General features: G+C 41.3%; 1 protein-coding gene and 1 non-coding gene across 2 annotated transcripts in view; both read left to right on the forward strand.

The window, feature by feature from the left end:
* The window catches only part of MPG (N-methylpurine DNA glycosylase), a 100,206-nt gene that overhangs the window by 49,866 nt on the left and 29,885 nt on the right, over positions 1-20,455 (forward strand). Inside the window, exon 5 of the mRNA XM_043999933.1 lies at positions 12,886-13,110. Coding sequence (XP_043855868.1) covers positions 12,886-13,110 — 225 coding nt within the window. The remainder of the gene's footprint in view (positions 1-12,885; positions 13,111-20,455) is intronic.
* LOC122737690 lies at positions 11,580-11,682 on the forward strand. The gene has a single exon (XR_006354496.1). It is a non-coding gene; the product is annotated as a U6 spliceosomal RNA (small nuclear RNA).

Genomic DNA, 20,455 nt, shown 5'->3' on the forward strand with positions numbered 1-20,455 from the left:
GGAGATGGACGATGATCCAGCAAAGGAGCTCAGGAAGGAGAGAGCAGACAAGAAGAAAATCACGAGAGGGCAGTGTCTTTGAAGCCAAGGGAGAGAGTCCTGCAGGAAGGATGGTCAGCAGTGTTAGGAGCTACAGAGGAAAGATCAAGGAGCATGAGGACTTAGCAGAGTCCTTAGGAGTTAGCCTTGAGGGCGATTGGTTTAGAGGAGAGTGTACCTTCAGTTAAATAGTGGAGTTAGCAGCCAGGCCAGAAGGGATTTAGAAGTGAGCTATTAACAGGTAAAAAAGAGGCTATGAGTAAAGATGAAGTGTTCTGGAAGCATCAGGGATTGCCAGGAGCATTGTCTCTGTCACCTCTTCATTCATGGTAACCTTGGGCAAGTCTCTGAACCTCCATTTCATCTGTAAGAATAATGACACGAGGGCAGCTAGGTGGTGCAGTGGATAAAGCACTGGCCTTGGATTCAGGAAGACTTGAGTTCAAATCCAGCCTCAGATACTTGACACTAGTTGTGTGGCCCTGGGCAAGTCACTTAATCCTCATTGCCCTGAAAAAAAAAAAAAAGAATAATGACTCACATTTCTATGATGCTTTTGGGCTTTAAAGATGCCTTCTTCAAAGTAACCCTGTGATGGAAGTTTTCCTCAGAGAAGTTAAGTGACTTGCCCATTATCATAAGACTCAAGTTTTTTGTTTTTTGTTTTTGAAGTCTTGCTTTATTCATTCATTCATTTACTTATTTATTTGGTCTTAAATTTTATTTTTATTTTTAATTTTCCTCATTTACATGTAAAGATATTTTTTGAGTTCCAAATTTTTCTTCCACCCTCTGTAAGGGCCAAATTTAGTATGGGAAGAGTTAATTGGGTGGCTCGCCTTAATATTAAGGTAAGAAAAGAAACAGCCTCTTTCAAAAACAAAACAGGTTTATTAATGGGAACAAATTTAAAACACAATATCTGAATCACACAAGTGAGATTAATAGAACTAGAAACAATGTATAAATCTCTAGGATGAAAAGGCCCCAGGCACCCGAACCTGCCTCCAGCCCAGCCAGCTCCCAAAGAGCTAGCTCTGCCTCAAAAACCAAAAAACACGAACTCACCACACCCAAAATCTATAGCTCTAAAGAGAATTATTTGTAGTCTCTTTTGTTTTGGTCCGAAGGTCAAACACCCGCAGCTCCTCTAAAATGTCTGCCTTCCTTCCCTGTTTCCTTCAGAACCCTCTCCTAACTGCCTTTTAACTGTATCTCCTTCTAACCGAAACTCTAACTGAACTCCTCACAGGAAGGGGAGGGACGGTAGTCTCCAATTGGCTCAGCACACTCACATGGGCTGTAGCCATTATAATCTTGCCAGGGAAGGTCTAGTTACATAGTTTCGATAAATGTTCCCTGTGATCAGAGTTCCTCTTGTTTGTTCATTTATCTCTCAAAGTACACACCCATCCTCACTTAAGCTTTTAAGCTTACATTTTTTCAGTTTGACCATAATAAAGCAAAGATAGGATCATAAAAACCACAAATCACAATTAATTCCTTACATTCCCCCCTTTGCTTCATTAAGAAACACAGGGTGTTTCCTTGATGAAGCAATAAAAAACACCCAGAATATCATAACCGGGGCAGCTAGGTGGCACAGTGGATAGAGACTGGCCCTGGAGTCAGGAATACCTGAGTTCAAATCTGGTCTCAGACACTTAACACTTACTAGCTGTGTGACTCTGGGCAAGTCACTTAACTCTAATTGCCTCACTAAAAAAATATATATATATCATAACCTATGCTAACAAACAATATACCAATAACAATATAGGAAAGGGAAAAAATTTTGTCCAGAGAGGCAGTCCTTCATGGACTCGCACTTTGACAATGTCTATAGAGGGAAGGCCTCTGCAGAAAATACATATTACAGATGCTGTATATAGTAACAGAAGGAAAAAAACAAAAATGTTCATTTAAAGTCCTTGAAATCTTGTCTTCATTGAGTGTTAAGATGCCATCAGGGAATCTGGATTCTGGTCTGGATTCTGGATTCTGGATTCTGGTTGTTTCTGGATACTTCTTTAACTGTTGAACTGCTGGATTTCCACTAATCTTTAGTATAGTATTGTCAATGATCAAATTAAACAGTGAGAGTTCTTCAAAATATAACTCATATAGAACAAATTAATTTTTTTTTTTTGGTGAGGCAATTGGGGTTAAGTGACTTGCCCAGGGTCACACAGCTAGTAAGTGTTAAGTGTCTGAGGCCGGATTTGAATTCAGGTCCTCCTGAATCCAGGGCTAGTGCTCTATTTACTGTGCCACCTAGCTGCCCCTGATATATAGAACAAATTTAAACTTGCTACATACAGCATATTACATTCCCCCCTGTGGAGGATACTTATACCCATGTGCAATACAGAATTGAGGCAGTTATGATACCAATAAAACTTTTTACCACCATGTGTCTGGATCAAGGCCCTAAAGAGGATATATGTACAACAGGAGGAGAGACAGGTACACTTAAGATGCCCTGATGGAGGCTGAGAGAACAGCCATTCAGCGAAACCTGGAGGCAGGATTTCCTTAGTCCAAATACATTCAGGAAGTCCATAGTTTGCTGATGACAGTGGCTATGTAGAGCACAATTGCTGGACACAGCAATTGCTTCTTCTCTCCCTCCTAAAATAGCCTGGTGTCATGGTAACTCCAACACATGCACTTGGTTTAACTTAACTTGGCTTTTTCACTCAGTCTGGTGGCATGGTTAGAATCTATCCACCTGAGGCCTAGCACAATTACTGGATGTCTATGGAACCACGAGATGTGGTACAATAACCTTCCCATAACATTTTCAGGTGTCATCATGGACGCATTACTAAATTTGGCCTTGATCCAGACACATGGTGGTAAAAAGTATTCTTGGTATCATAACTGCCTCAACTCTGTATCCTTCATATCCTTCACACCTCCCTTCCCTCCTTCCTCCTGAGACCAGCAAGCAATTTGATCTAGGTTATACATGACTATCATATTAAACATATTTCCAAGACTCAAGTTCTTGAGGCAGGATTTGAAACCAGGTCTTCTCACTGCCAATGCAGCGTTCCCTTCATGCTGTCATGCAGCCTCATCTGTAAAACAGAGACACTGACTTCCAGCCCTCATGGGTTCATAGAAGGACCCAGTGAAGTCACAGATCTAGAGCTGGGAGCGACCTCAGGGGCTACATCTCATCCACCTTCCTCTTTTTACAGGTGAGGAAGCTGAGGCCCCAATACTTAATGTTAAAGTGCTCTTTTAAGTCCAGCTATGGTAATTATGACTGTGATTCTAATTCCTACTTTATGGATGGGGAAACCTATGGAGGATCTGCTCATAATCACAAGGCTAGAAAGTGGCAGAACTGGGATTTGAACTCAGATCTCCGGGCTTCTACTCCAGTTTTGTTTCTACTCAGCTGTTTCTGTGTCTTTAGGTGCCAAATACCCCAGCCCTGGACATTCCAGTTAGTGTTTCATAAATGCTTGTTGGATTGAATCAGAGCAGTTGAAAGTGCTATTGAAGAAGGGAAAGATAACAGGGCTCTTTTGGCAAAGTGGCTCAACTCCCAGTGACGCCATGTGATCGGGATGCTCAGAGCAGGTGCTAGAATGGTGGCCAGACTGAAAAGGCAGGCATGTCCATGAGCGTTCACACCGGGCTTCTGTGGCATTTTACATTTAAAATGTAATGTCTTCACTTGCTTTAAAATGCTGGTTTCTGTCAAAGTAAGCACTCCTGTAGCCCCAATGGCTTGAGAGGAGGTGTGTTTTTTTTCCAGTTCTTGACCATTCATCAGCCTTCTGTTCTCCTTTAATCTTCCCTCTTAATCGCAGCTCCGAGAATAAGTTTTGGTCCCAAAATAACTAAGATTGTCTAGTCAGATGTTTTAGGACATGTGGCAGCCAGATGGACTGTAGTAAAGTTTATTCTTTCAGGAAAGTAATGACTTTTGCCATGGAAAACTCTACAGCATTTAACTCTTACTCTTCTGTGGTGGTCCTTGGGCCCCTGCCTCCTGTTACTTTGAAAAACAATACCAATTGATGAAACACTTTGTACATTTCCCAGTCACCCCTGTTTTCCAAAGGAGGCAATTGGTAAAGAGCACTAGATTTAAAGTCAGGACACCTAATGCATTTGCTGTCTTTGGCTACACCATTTCCCTTCTCTGGACGTCTGTTTCTAATATTGGTAAGAGAAGGGAGTTGCACTAGACAGTTTCTTCTTTGCTGACATTCCTTGTTGCTGGAGAAGTTGTGGGACCAGTTAGTGGTAGAACCAGAACTAGGATGTGTGTCTCTTAGGACAGTGGTTTTTCCATTGTACCATAATGCCCTTTAGTATCCATAGCCATTAAAAAAAAAATACGTTTTTATTGATGTCTTCTTTTTTTTTATATTATCATAGTTATCTCCATTATCCCTCCAGTTCTTCCTACCAGAGAGCTGTCCTATATAATAAATTATATTTTAAAAGAAAAAAAAAAGAAGAAAGTAAAAAATCACTACAACTGATGGATATGTTGAAAACATCTGTAATATGTCACACCCGTGGACCTCCCACCTCCATGAAGGGCTAGGTTGGAGGTATCTTCTCAGATATGTTTCTCTGAATTACTCATATTAATCATTTTTTACACTATAATGGTATTCCATTTCATTCATATGCTGAAATTTGTTTATTGAGTCCCCAATCAGTGGGTACCCACTGTATTCTCTTCCCCCCCTTTTTTTTGTTTCCACCAAATTTATTGCTGCCAATATTTTGATATATACAGGACCCTTGTCTTTGTCTTTGACTCCTTTAGGCTATATGCTTAGTAGTGGTCTTGTTGCATCAAAGGACATGAACAATTTAGTGACTTGCATGGTTGCAAATAATTTTCTAGGACAGTTGAACCAATTCTCATTGCCACAAATGGTATATTATTGTGCTTATATTCCCACAACCTCTCCGGGATTGACATTTATGTTTTTTATCATCTATGCTGAAATTCTAGTTTTTCCTGAATAACAGCTCTATAGCATCACTATGAGGATGTTGCTTTTAAAGAGATGGATTTTACAGGGATAGGAAATTTAGCAGTATACATTTTTCCAAGTGCAATCCAACCTGACTTTTTCCTCTTCCATCTTCAGCCTATTGCCTTCTCTGCATGTCTAAGATATACATATTGATATACTCATTTGATGGGATGCCTTTCCATTTGCATGGCTTAATCTAATTAATATATGTTTCTAGTACACTTTGTTTTTATAGTATATAGCTAGACTGTTTTCATTCATATTGCTGAGACTTTCTCTAAGTGTATTTAGAGTTCAGAGGCTTGATGCAATTAGTATGAATAAATGAATGAATGAAACCGTATTTATTAAGTGCTTGTTATGGGGATACAGATAGAAAAACAAGATCACCTCAGCTGGCAAGGAGTTCACACTCTTAGGAGGTAGCATAACGGATGGAGCACTAAACATGGAGTTGGGAACACCTGAGTTCAAATATGGCCTTAGCTATGTGACTCTAGGAAAGTTTGTCTCAGTTTTCTTTTTTTTTTTTGCAAGGCAATGAGGGTTAAGTGACTTGCCCAGGGTCACACAGCTAGTAAGTGTCAAGTGTCTGAGGCCAGATTTAAACTCAGGTCCTCCTGAATCCAGGGCCAGTGATATAACCGCTGCACCACCTAGCTGCCCCTCAGTTTTCTTATCTCCCAGGGTTGTGAAGATAAAATGAAATATTTATAAAGTGCTTTGCAAACCTAAAAGTGCTATATGTAAATCCTGCCTTTTATCATTATTACTATTGGCTAGGGGTGGGGGGTGGGAATGACATGGTCAAATCTGTGTGCTCACTTTGAGAGCTGAATGGAGGATGAGTTGAAGTGGGGAAAGACCAGTATAGACCAAATAGGGAGACCAGTTAAAACGCTATTGGAGTAATTTAGGCAAGAAGTGATGGTGGCTTAGCCTTGGACTAAGGTAGTGTTGTGTGGGTGGAAAGAGGGGAAGGTCTAGGAGAAATGTTATAGAGGTAGAGGCAACCATACTGATAGCAGATTGGATATGCAGGGTTTGTGCTTATGATAAATTGAGTATGACATCAAGATTGGGAGCCTGGGTGACTAGAAAGATGGTGGTACCTTCGACAATCTTGGGAAGTGTGGAAATAGAAGGGTTTGGGGGGAAAAGAATGAATTCTGTTTTAGAAATGTTGAGTTTGAAATGGCTATATGGGGCAGCTAGGTGATGCAATGGATAGAGCACTGGCCCTGGAGTCAGGAGGACCTGAGTTCAAATCTGGCCTCAGACACTTGACACGTACTAGCTTGTGTGACCCTGTGTAACCCCAATTGCCTCACCTAGAAAAAAAAAGAAAAAGAAAAAGAAATGGCTATATGATATTCAGTTCCAGATACCCAAAAGGCATCTTATTCTTTACTTTAAGTTTAGAAGGACTAGCCATAGCAATAAGACAAGAAAAAGAAATTTAGTGAATAAGTAAGGGAAAGAGGATTACAAAATTTTTGCTTTTGCTAATATGATGGTCTACTTAACACCTGAGAATCACCTAAAACAATAATTGAAATGATAACGTCAACAAAATAGGATAAAAATGAATCTATACTTTTTTCTTTATTTTACCAACAAAACTCAACAGAAAGTGACAGAAAGAGGAATTCTATTTTAAAAACCACACAGTATATAAAACATTTGGTAATTTGTCTTCTAAGACACACATCTATGAGCTATATGGCTACAATTACAAAAATACTCTTTAAAAGAAAAAAAGACAGACTTAAATACTGGAGAGATATTCCTTGGTCATGGTTGAACTGTGCCAGCAAAATAAAAAGTGAAAATACTATCTAAATTAATTTACTTATTCAGCACCACACTACCAGGGTGTATGGGGTGTTCAGGAGAACTAGCACCTCTGGTGTTGGGGCTTCATCCATCTTTGGTGTTCATGTGATTCATCCAGCTCTCACCCGTGGCTCCAAGAAGCTGTAGCATGTGCAGTAGCCATGCTCTGGTAAACCATTTCAGGAGATGGGCTGAACCAGGTTGAGGGTAACTGACAGGAGTCAAAGCTGTCTGTTAGGGGCATGTGGTCTGCCCAAGCATTTGAACATTTTCCTTGGTAGAATGGGCAGGTGAGAAGTTCGTTTCAATGGCCATGAAGGCAGCTAAAGTAGGCACTGTGGAACGCTTAGAGTTTGGTAAGATATCAAAGACACCAAGGTCATTTACTGCATCCCAGGCCACTGACAGTCGTTTGACTTTTGTCCTGCTAATAGACTTCATTGACTCTGGAAGAGAGAGTGAAGCCTGGCGATTTAGTGCAACTCTGCCTCACTTAAATCCAATTCACCAACGGAGTCAAGACGTCCACCGTGTGAGAATCTCTGGTCCTCTTTAGAAACAAAGGACAAACAACATGACAACTAACAACCATACCACCAAATGATTACTTTATTGACCTAGAAAAAATAGCAAAATTCATCCAGAGAAATAAAAGGCCAAGAATTTCAAGAGAAAGTGTTTTGTTGTTGTTTTGCGGGCAGTGAGGGTTTAAGTGGCTTGCCCAAGGTTCATACTGCTAGTAAGTGTCAAGTGTCTGAGAAAGTATTTTTTAAAAAAGGTAATTAGGAGACATATACCAGATCTGATGCTATACCTACAATACCCCAGGGTTCACTGTTTGATAAAGTAGAAAGACATAAATTATTTAGGAAAGAACTCCCTATTTATTAAAAACTGTTGGAAGGGCAGCTAGGTGGCGCAGTGGATAAAGCACCAACCTGGGATTCAGGAGTAACTGAGTTCAAATCCAGCCTCAGACACTTGGCACTTACTAGCTGTGTGACCCTGGGCAAGTCACTTAACCCTCACTGCCCTGCCCCCCCCCCCCCTAAAAAAAAAACTGTTGGAAAAACTGGAAAGCTGTCTGCCAATAATTAGTCTTAGATCAACACCTTATACATATTCCACAATACATTGTAAAGGAATACATGACCTTAATTTTAAAGATCATACTATTTATCCTACTTCTCTCTCTCTCTCTCTCTCTCTCTCTCTCTCTCTCTCTCTCTCTCTCTCTCTCTCTCTTTTTTGTGGGGCAGTGAGGGTTGTGTCTTGCCCAGGGTCACACAGCTAGTAAGTGTCAAGTATCTGAGGCCGGATTTGAATTCTGGTCCTTCTGAATCTAGGGCCGGTGCTTTATCCACTGCACCACCTAGCTGCCCCATAAGATCACGTTATTTAGAAAAGAAACAGATTATATACCTTCTTATGCCTATGGGTAAGTGATGTATTATTAATCAAACAAGGGATAGAGGCAGTTACAAAAGATAAGATGGATAACAGATTACATGAAACGAAAAAGCTTCTACATAAATAATATTAATATACCCAAGATAAGGAGGGAAGTAATTGAATGGGAAAGAAATCTTAGCATCAGATTTCTCTTATAAGGGTCTGGTATCCAAGACATATAAACAATGAACATATATGCTACTTATATGTACCTATGCATATTTATATGCATTATATGATATATACAGGGGTGTGAGGGGGTGTGGAGGGGGTGTCCAAAAGCCATTCCCCAATTGAGAATTGAGGCAAGTAGGTGGCATAGTGGATAGAATACTGGGCTTGGAGCCAGGAAGACCTGAATTCAAATCCAGCCTTAGAAATTTGCTAGCTGTGTAACACAAGATAAGTTCTTCACCTCTGTCTGCCTCACTTTTTTTTTTTGCCTTACTTTCTTTAACTGTAAAATGAGAATAATAGCAGCATCTACTTTCCAGAGTTGGTGGGAGGATAAAATGAGATGCCATTTGTAAAGCACTTACTTAGCATAGTGCCTGGCACATAGTAGGCATTTAATAAATCTTTATTTCCTCCCTTCCAGTAGACAAGTGGTCAAAGGATATGAACAGATAAAGAATTTCAAACTGTTACAATTACATGAAAAAATGTTCCAAATCACTAATTATAAGAGAAATGCAACCCAAAACAGCCCCCAGGTTTTACCATTCACCCTGTAAATTGGCAAAGATGATAACATAAGAGAATAGTAAATGTTGGAGGAATTGTGGGAAGAGTGGGGCAGTGGTGGTGTTGGAACTGTGACTCTGCGTAACCATTTTGGAAAGCACAACTTGCAAAAAAAAGTGACTTAAAGGTCCATACCCTTTGATCCAGAGATTCCATTGCTGGGCTTCTGCCCCAAGGAGGTCATTGATAAGAAGAAAGTCCCCATATATGACAAAATATTTATAGCAGCACTTTTTATGATAGCAGAGAATTAGAAACAGAGTAAATACCCATCAGTTGGGGAGTGGATAAATAAATTGTGGTACAAGAAAGTAATGGGATATTACTGTGCTGTAAAAAATGACAAATATGTTGAATACAGAAAAACTTGGAAGTATCTTCATGAACTTATGCAAAGTGCATTAAATAGAGCCAAAAAATGCATACACACGATGACAGAAGCGATGTAAATGGAAAAAAAAATCATAAAAAGAAAATCAAAAGCAAATGTTGCAAAATTATAAAGAATAAGCCTGGCTCCAAAGAAGAGCTATGAGAAGAAACTCCCAGCCTGCCCCTGTGCAGCAGTAGGAGGTCCAAAAGTGTTGTACATCCCACATATTTTCAGATTTTTTTGATGTATTCTTTTTTTGTTGTTGTGTGGGATAGCTTCAGAGGGGAAGGATTGTTGGGGGGAAATGATGGCTGATGGAAAGAAAACCCCTCAAAATACAACAATAAAAACTTACTTTAAAAAAAAAGAAAAGAAATAATTATTATAACATCTTTGCACTAATTTTTTTTCTGATAACATTTTTATATGTAAAATATATAAGAAATTTACTCAAATCTGTAAGGACAATAGCCATTTCCCAGTAAATCAATGGTCAACTATTTGAGTAGGCAGCTCTCCAAGGAAGAAATGCAAGCTATCAACAGCTGTAGGAAAAAATGTTCCAAATCTCTACTAATATGAGAAATGCTAATTAAAACATCTTTGAGGTTCTCCTTCATGCCCATCAGTCGGAGAAAGATGACAAAAAGAAAAATGGTAATGGTTGGGCGGGCTGTGGAAGAGCAGACATAACTAATGTGTGATACACATTCATCGTTGTCCTATGTGGTGGAGCTGTGATGTAGTCGTGGTCCAGACATTCTGGAAAGGAGTTTAGAACTCTCCCTCCATGGGCAGCTAGGTGGCGCAGTGGATAGAGCATCGGCCCTGAAGTTAGGAGGACCTGAGTTCAAATGTGGCCTCAGACACTTGACACTTACTAGCTGTGTGACCCTGGGCAAGTCACTTAACCTCAATTGCTTCATTTAAAAAAAAACTCTCCCTCTAAAGTCACTAATTTATACATACCCTTTGACCAAGTGATATCATAACTAGGCATATATAAAAGAAAGCGGGAAAGGACCCATATGTACAAAAGTATTTATAACAGTACTTTTTTGTTGTAGCAAAGAAGTTGAAAACTTAGGGGGTGCTCATCAACTGGGAATGGGTGAACAAATTATATTGTATATGTAGTTAATGAAAATATTTTACTGTAAGAAAAAAGACAAAAGGAATGAATTCAGAGAAACTTATATGGGAAGACTTGTCTAAATTAAAGCAGAGTGAGTTGAACAGAACCAGGAAAACAATTTAAACAACAACATTGTTAAAAACAACTTTTAAAGACTTTGGAACTTCAGTCAATTCAATGACCAGTCACAACTTTAGAGGAAGGAGGATGAAGTAATACTGCCTTCCTTGCCTGACAGTGAAGAGAGAAACTCAACCTGGTATCCTGAAATATGTATTTTTGGACATGGCCAGTAAATGGATCTGTTCTGTTTGACTGTGCTTCTTTGTTCCAAGGGAGATTTTTTTTTTATTGATGGGTTTTGTAAAGGAGAGGGGGACAAGCCCGGAAGAAAAAGTATTTTAAAAAAATTCATAGAAAAGGATAGAGGCTTAAAAGGACACACAGACAAGCAGAATAGCTTTAAAATTAATGTGCTGAATTTATTTCATTTAAAAAAATGCAAGATAGATTTGCACAGTCCTCTCTGTTATATTTATGTAAAATGCATATGTTTAATGTTTGTCAAGTACAGGTAAAAAATTAATTTTTCAAAACAAAAGGGCTGGGGGGCAGCTAGATGGCGCAGTGGTTAAAGCACCGGTCCTGGACTCAGGAGTACCTGAGTTCAAATCCGGCCTTAGACACTTGACACTTACTAGCTGTGTGACCATGGGCAAGTCACTTAACCCCCATTGCCTAAAAAATAAAAATAAAAATAAAAAAAATAAAAAAACCCAAAAGGGCTGGACTCTGATCTCCAAGGTTCATTTCAGTTATTTAAAAAAAAAAAAAAAGCTAGGTGGGGCACCTGGATTCAGGAGGGCCTGAGTTCAAATCTGGCCTCAGACACTTGACACTAGCCATGTGACCCTGGGCAAGTCACTTAACCCCCATTGCCTCACCAAAAAACAAACAAAAAAACAAAGCAAGGAGGCAGGTAGTGCTGGCTTTGGCAGCACATATGCTAAAATTAGAATGAAAGGAGATTAGCATGGCTCCTATGCAAGGATGATGTTCAAATTCATGAAGCATTCTTTTTTTTTTTTAAATGGGGAGGGGAGACAGAGAGAGAGGAAGAGAGAGAGAGAAAGGAGTACACATGAACGGACTTGTGTGTGACATGGTATTTGGCTAGGTCAGAGTTAGATGTCAGCACAGCTTCCCAGTAAGCCATCATTCTCAGGAGCTCCTGTGTTCCTTCATACAGCTTCAAACACATTTCCTGACAGAGCCCCTGGATTCCAGTTTGTGTCGGTACCTCGTGAGAATTGTTGGCAAGACCAGAAATGTGGGATTCCTGCTCTGTGGAAGGAGTTAGGTAGATTTAGATGAACTTAATTTCTTTGAACTTGTTTCTTTCCCTCCTTAAAATTGTTTTTTCCTCATAAAACATAAGCCAGGACTCCTTTCCATATAACTAAAAAGGTCATGCTATTTCTTGAAATAAGTGCTTGGGACATTTATATAGTATCAGTATGAGGAGTGTGAAAAAATTGATGGATGATTGTTGACTTTTCCACCCTTAAAGCAAAGTGATGATAACTCTTTGGAAAGCTTGTCTTTTTTTTCCAAACTAGCCCGTGTCCTTTTGGCCTCTCATTTCAGAATGGTTTACAAGAAACAAAAGTTAAAAGCTCCATGGATAATTCTTTTTTTTTTTTTTAATGTGGCTTTTTAGGCCACAAAAGGATCAGAACGTATTTTAGGATCTTCTTTTTTTTTTTTTTTGGCAGGGCAATGAGGGTTAAATGACTTGCCCAGGGTCACACAGCTAGTAAGTGTCAAGTGTGTGAGGCTGGATTTGAACTCATGTCCTCACGAATCCAGGGCCTGTGCTTTATCCACTGTACCACCTAGCTGCCTCAGAATTTTTTTTTTTTAAAGATCAACTTCTAAGGTCCCTTCTGGCTCTGACATTTTGTTATATCTTAATATACTAGGTTCTGAAATCTCTTCTAGCTCTGACAATCTGTGTTCTGAAGTTCTTCCCTGCTCTAGCATTCTATGTTCCAAGATCTAATCCTTTCCAGTTCCAAAATTTTAAGAATCTTGTGATTCCTGATAACCATTTCCCTATCCTGGGGTATATCTGTGGCTTAACTCACTTGTTTTCTTGTTTATCTTTTGGGGACTGTTCATTTCAAATCTAGGCTGCTCTGCTGATGACTCCCCCACCCCCACCCCAGTGGAAAGAGACTGCTTTCAATGTTTAAAGAGGTTTGTTTTTGTTTTCTTTTCCAATCCAGCTTTCCAGAACAATGCTACGGAAAAAACGACGGTTATCAGAGTCAAAGGCCAGCCAGAGTCAACCCAAGTTCGATTCCTTGGGGGATCATCCACTTGCCTCACCCCGTAGTCCTGCTCCAGAGTACAGTATCTATTTCACTCACCAGAAAAGCAGCGGTTCCCGACTGGGACCTGAGTTTTTTGACCAGCCTGCAATCACCCTGGCCCGGGCCTTTCTCGGACAGGTAATTTGCCTCTAGCTCCTTGGCTTTAGGACAAACGTAGAATTTGTTGAACCAAGAGGTTCATTCAGGTTTTCATTCATCATTCAATGATGTTTCTTAAGATTCCACTATGTGTAGTGGAAGGAGATATTCTCTGAAGGAGATACTAAGTTTAGATTTGATATGTCTGGCCTCTCATGGATCTTAGAATTTAGAAAGGGGATTATACATGTGTACACAGATAAATATAACACAAAGTAAAATGGGATATGTGCATTAAGGGCATATTAACTTCTGTCATATCAGTCAAAGAAGAGATTTCTGCTGCTTGGAAGAATCAAAGAAGGCTTCATGAAGGTGACTTTTGATCTGGGCCTTGCAGTATGAATACAATGTCAGCAGGTAGATATGGGGGATGGGGTGGAGTATTTCTGATAGAGGGAACAACATAAACAAAGGGGCAGTGGTGGGAAAACATAGGATGCACTTGGGGATTGAATGGGTGGGTTTGGCTAGAACATGAATTGTTCAAATGGAGATTATGACAAGATAAGGTTGGTGTCATATTATGGAGGCCTTTAGGATCAAAGTATCATAAAATTTAGAGCTGGAAAGGACCTCGAGGCTATTAAGTTTAATACTTTTATTTTACAAATGAAGAAACTGAGGCCCAGGGAAGGTTCAGTGAATTGCCCAACATCACACAGGTAGTGTGAGTGCGCAGGAAAGAATTTAGACTTTATTCAATAGGCAATAGGGTACAGTATCAATAAATAATGAAATATTGTCATCTAAAGCTAATGGAAGGGAGTGCCTGGGTATTGGTTATGGGGTCCTCCAAAAACAGCTACACAAGATTTGCACATGTCCCGACACTAGAAGAAAAAAGGAAGAGATTTAAACTGTTCTGCTTTACCTTTCTCTGACTGTACTTACTATTTGATGGCAATTGAAATGTAAAATCATTAAACTCTAGAGTGTTAGTGGTGGAAAGAACTCGAGAGCTTATCTAGTTGAACCTCTTTCATTTTACTGATGAAGAAATGGAAGCCAAAAGAGGGAAAGCTACTTGCCCTAAACCCATGATCCTTTTGGTAGCAGAGGGAAGACTTGACCACAGTCTACTTGACTCAGTTCAGTTTGATTTCTGGTATAACCTTCATGTTGAGAAGGTGAGCAGAAGATAGAGGAGTGTGTTGGGGCCTGCTTCTGAAACTTAATAGCCATAAGGTTACTTTTTCCTCTCTCTTGAGTTTCATTTTCCTTATTTGTAAAATGATGGAACTAGATGGGGAGACCAGAATGTATTTTTAGATAGTGGGGAAGGAGTCAGTAGAGAAGAAAAGACTGAAGATGAGAAACATGTAGTGAATAAGGGAAGAGGTCTGGGAGTAGGCGGGCAAGGAAAGGGTTAGCACAGATTGAGAGTTTAGCATTGTCACAGTAGAGATTATCCTCTGAGATTGGAACAATGGTGGAGGGCTGCTTTATCCTCTGAGATTAGAGCAGTGGGAGAGGACCATTTTATCATCTGAGATTGGAACAATGGAGAAAGGCTGTTATACCATGAAATTGGATCAGTCCGGGAGGGTTGCCTTTTCCTCTGAGATTGGTACTGTAGGCAGGTCTAGGAGAATAGATGGAGACATAAGAGTTTTTTGAGGATGGGAGAGGAAAGGACTGTTGACAGCCTGGTAGGATTTTCAATCTATTAAATAAAATAGGAGGTGATGCCATCTGTTTGAGAGAGGTAAGTTGGGGCAGAGTTGAGAGCTTGAGAAAGAAGGTTTGCTTATAGCCTTTGCAGCAGGATTGTGATAGGGAGTTAATCAGAAATTAGTAAAAGGATTATCGTGATGTAGTGAAGGCCAATTTGAGGTTATGTAGTAGGGATTCATAGTGGACCCAGTCAACACAATATCACGACTTCCTCTAGTTATGATGTGAAGGAGTTCGAGAATTATAATGAGTGTAAAGAACCAACTCGGATTAGTGAGAGACAATGGGAGATTTCACTCTGGTCCTATGACTATATGACAGGAAATTCTGGGCAGAAAGAGGAATTTCAGTGTCTGAGATCTCGTAGCCCTCTGTGTAACGTGTGGCACAGTATAGGTATGATATAGATGTAAAGGTCATGGGAATTGATCCAGTGAATAAAATAAGAGCCCAGGGTGGCGGTAGGACTATCATCCCTAATATTGAAGTTACCAAGGATGAGGTCAAGAATCGGCATGGAAAAGAAGATCATGAACTAGGTTATGGAGTCAGTGAAGAAGGACCTGGGGTCGGTAGCTGCATCTGGACAGGATCATATAATTGATTGAGGCAAAGGGGTTGTTGAGTGATGGTGGCAAAGGGAAGTTCTGGAACTGGTAGAACCTGAAAGTATTAAAGAATAAACAAAGGAAGGAAAGACACTTTCTAGGTGGGGAGGAAGTATTCATAGAGGAGATGGCTTTGGAGCCAGACCTTAAAGGATGGGCAGAATTTTAACAAAGGAGATAGGAAAGCTATATCTCTGGAGGATGATGAACAATTCCCTGTGGCTAGTCCTATCCTTAGTGGAGGTCATCACAGGAAGTTCCAGCAGGGAGCTGATAGAAGACTCAAGGTGATCTTGGGGCCTATTGCTGTCCTTGCTGTCCAAGAACACTTGTCTTACTTTTTTTTTTTTTTAGTGAGGCAATTGGGGTTAAGTGACTTGCCCAGGGTCATACAGCTAGTAAGTGTCAAGTGTCTGAGGCTGGATTTGAACTCAGGTACTCCTGACTCCAGGGCCAGTCCTCTATCCACTGCGCCACCTAGCTGCCCCACTTGTCTTACTTTTATTGCAGAACTTTCCCATGATTTGGGGCCTGTGATATAGAGAGAGGACTGAGCCTGGAGACAGGAAGACCTGGGTTCAAATCTGGTCTAAGACACTTCCTGGCTCTGTGATTCTGGGCAAACCATGTAACCACATTTGCCTCAGTTTCCTCAACTACTATAAAATGAGGGTGAGAATAATAGCACCTACCTCTCAGGGCTGTTATGAAGATCACATAAGATATTTGCCAAGTGCCGGGTACATAACAGGCACTTAATAAAAGTTTCTCTTTCTCCCCTCCCCTCCCTTGTCTTCCCCTTCCTTTCTTTCTCCTTTTCCCATTTTCTTTCCTTGGTGAGACTGCAAGTTCAGTATGAGCCACCATTGGGACATGGCAGCCAAAAGCCCTACTCCAACCTTAGGCTGCCAAAAGAAAGGGATGGTGGGGGGCAGCTAGGTGGCACAGTGGATAAAGCACCGGCCCTGGATTCAGGAGGACCTGAGTTCCAATCCAGCCTCAGACACTTGACACTTAGTAGCTGTGTGACCCTGGGCAAGTCACTTAACTCTCATTGCCCCGCAAAAAAAAAAAAAGGGATGGTATCCAGAATCAGGGAGGTGATTGTATCATTCTGTACACCTTGTCTGTACTGAATTTGGGAGGATTACATGCAGTTTTAGAGGGACGTGGACAAACTGGAACAGATACAAGGAGAGTGAGAGTCCTTGGAACCACTGACTGAAAGAGGTAGGAATGAAAACAGAAACCCTGGAGGCCTTGAGAGTATGGGCCTTCGTGTTTTTGAAAGGGGCTTGTTCTGCTTGGTCCCTGGGGCAGAACTAGGAGCAGTGGGTAGGATTTGTCCAGAAGATTTCAGCTGAGGATAAAGAGAAACTTCTTCATGATTCCAGCTACCCTGCTGTGGATGTCTTCACCTGCCACCCGGATGACCATTTGTTCAGGATGTTGTAGGGGATATTCCTGGTCACGTCTGGTTTGGACGGAATGGCCTTCCAACTCCGAGCCTCCATGATTCTATTTTTTTTTTCACTTATCTATACCGGTTTCTTCCTGCCAGATAGTACCAGAAAGTCTGTCACCAAGAAGAATGAAATGTGACTCTTGAGTATCTTTGTTTGAACAGCCCTTTCTAGGTTTTAGGGTGGACATTCCTCCCCTTATGTGTATGTTAATTGAGGTCTCAGCACACTGATTACAAACACTTATTAAGCACTGAGATTAGTGCCAGAGACACAAAATGAATAGGAATGATAGGAATCTGGCTTGCATACTAATGAGTATGATACTAAGTAAAATGTAGAATACAAGGTAGGAAACAGCCAGTGTTGAGGCGATAGGAGCTCTCATGTGTAAGGAACAACGAGAAGTCTACTTTGGCTTACTGTACATAGAATATGTTGGCATCCAAGTCATGCGCTGGATAAATTGCAGAACTTGGAATCTGGAAGACTGAATTTGGATCCTACTAGAGACACTTAATAGTTGTGTGGCCCTGGGCAAATCATTTAACATCTCTGTCTCAGTTTCTTTATCAGTAAAATGGGGGTAATAATAGTACTACCTCACAGGGGTGGCAGCTGGGTGGCACAGTGGATAGAGTGCCAGGCCCGGAGACAGAAAAACTCATCGTCCTGAGTTCAAATCTGCCTTGAGACACTTACTAGCTGTATGATCCTGGGCAAGTCACTTAACTCTGTTTGCCTTAGTTTCCTTCTCTATAAAATGAGCTAGAGAAAGAAAAGGCAAACCATTCTAGTATTTTTGTCAAGGAAACCCCAACATGGGGGTCATGAAGAGTCAGAAATTGACTGAACGATAACCATAACTTCACAGGGTTGTTGTGAAGATTGTGAATTAACATATGTAAAGTGCATTATATCAATGCTATTCTTTTTTTTTTTAATTTTTTTTTTTTGTGAGACAATTGGGGTTAAGTGACTTGCCCAGGGTCATACAGCTAGTAAGTGTTAAGTGTCTGAGGCTGGGTTTGAACTCAGGTCCTCCTGAATCCAGGGCCAGGGTTCTATCCACTGTGCCACCTTGCTGCCCCCCAATGCTATTCTTATTACCATTCCTAGTATTAATAAGGTGGAAAGGAGGCCTCAGAGTGTCAAGGGCTTTAAAAACTGAACAGAAGACCTTTTATTTGTTCCTAGAGGCAATGGGGAACCCTTGGAGTTTATCGAATGGTGGATGGCATGGTTAGACCTGTACCTTAGAAAAATCACTTGAGCTAGGCCTTGAGGGAGGAGAAGGATGTCAGTAGGAAGGAGCACGTAGGCATGGAGTTGGTCTGTACCAGTGCACAGAGACAGAAGACAGGACAGGATGGAGACTGGCTGAGAGTTTAGTTGATCAGGAACGTGAAGTACATGGAGAATTGTGAAGCGAGATATAGGTTAGAGCCCAATTGCAGAGGACCTGAAACACCAGGTGAAAGAGTTTGTATTTCAGGTTAAAGGAATCAGAGAGCAGCCTTTAAAGGCCTTGAGCAGTGAAGTCAGAGTGGGGCATTAAGAAAATTGTTCTGCTGGGTGGGTATAGGAGGAATTGGAGAGAGAAGAGAAAGAAAGGGAGTTGACCTTCCCATTCTGGCCTGGGAGCCTGCTGCCTGCCTGGCTTGTAGTCCTGTCTCTGCCACTGACTCACTAGATAACACCGGGCACGATGTTCTGGAAGGACTCTGGATTTTTTTTTCCCACCCAATTCCTGGTTTTATGATCTAAAGATATAATTTGTTAACTTAATGGGTTCCCCTTTCTGGGGCCACTTTTTTTTTCTCGCCTTTGGGAAATTGTGCAGTTCATTTTTTTTTTCTTCTTAATTTCCCAATTGCATGTAAAGATAGTTTTCAACATTCGTTTTTGTAAGGTTTTGAGTTCCAAATTTTTCTCCCTTCCTCCTTTTCCTCCCCTCCCCAAGACAGCAGGCAATCTGATATGGGTCATACATTACAATCATGTTCACCGTATTCTGGGGCTACGTTTATAGAGCAGAATTGTTGTTATGGGGCCCAAGTTAAGTCACAGGTGGTACCTTAGGCCTTGTGAAGGTGGAAGAACTCACAGCTCTGGAGAACAGCCTTCTTGGGTAGTAGGGAGCCTGGGACAGTGTCAGGAAGCACCTCCAGAGGGTCTTTGAGCTGGTCTGATCTGCAGGATTTGTGGGGATAACATTCAGGTGAAGCTGTAGCCCCAAAGTGAGTATAAGGACAGTACAGACCACCCCAGAGATTCCCCCCAGGTTCCTTTCCTGGCTCCTTGACTGAAGGAGGTGGGGCATGGAATTCTGGAAGAGCTGCACATTCCAGGCACTTCACACAGAGGTTAATTGAGGAAGCAAGGACTGATGGCAACCCTGGGACAGGGAATGAGGGGAGGGCATTACACAGCCTCAGAAAAGACACCATGCTCGGGGATATAGTACTAACAGCTCATTTAGGTAATATCTCAGTCATACATTCAGTCTTTTTTTTTGGTGGGGGGTGAGGCAATTGGGGTTAAGTGACTTGCCCTGGGTCACATAGCTAGTAAGTGTCAACTGTCTGAGGCTGGATTTGAACTCAGGTCCTCCTGACTCCAGGACAGGTGCGCTATCCACTGCACTACCTAGTTGCCCCCGTATATTCAGTCTTTACAGTGACCTTATGTGGTTGGTGCATGAGTGTGTATGGGTGTGTATGGGTGTTCAGGGAGGACTAGCACCTCTGGTGTGAGGGTGAGCCCTTTTCAGTGCTGCTCATCCACCTTTGGTGACCACCTTCACTCAGCTCTCCCCTGTGGCTCCAAGAAGCTATAGCACGTGCAGTAGCCACATCCTGCTAAATCATCTCAGCAGACGGGCTAAACCAGGTTGAAGGTAACTGCCAGGCCACAAACCTATTGGTGAGTTGGGGAGTGTCTACCCCAGGCATGTGAAGACTTCCCCTGGTGGAAGGTGACTGAAGCAGGTGCTGTGGAGCTCTTAGAGCTTGGTCAGACATTGAAATGCCAAGGTCACCCACTGCATCCTGGGCCATCGCCATTTGTCCTGACTTTTGTCCTGCCACTGGACTTCAGTGACTCTGGAAGAGAGTGAGGCTTGATGACTGTGCAACTCTGCCCTCACCTAAATCCAGTTCACATATAAGTCAAGCTGCCACTCTGTGATGTCATTGGTCCCCTTCAAAAATGAAGGACAAACAACAACATGTGGCTGGTGAAATGCCCATGTTACAGATGAGGAAGTGGAGATTCAGAAAGGGGAGTGACTTGTTACAGATCCTGCAGTCAGCAAGATATGGAATCAGGAACCTAAGACTTCCACTTTCTGTGTTACTTGATGCTGTCTTCCCTCCCAGCTTTGGTTGTGATTCATTATTATAGTTGTCTAAGAGGGACTGCTTTCAATGATCCCTCTTTTTCTACCTTTTACTGGTTTTTGTCTTTATGTCCGTGAGTCTTCTCCCTCACCTTTTGAACTTTCCCCCTGCTCAACCAGCCCTGGTGTTTTGGATAGAGGTTACTTTGAGGAATAGGCCTAAGTTACTTGGAATG

Source organism: Dromiciops gliroides, chromosome 1 (assembly GCF_019393635.1).
Source record: "Dromiciops gliroides isolate mDroGli1 chromosome 1, mDroGli1.pri, whole genome shotgun sequence".
Classification (NCBI taxonomy): Eukaryota; Metazoa; Chordata; class Mammalia; order Microbiotheria; family Microbiotheriidae; genus Dromiciops; species Dromiciops gliroides.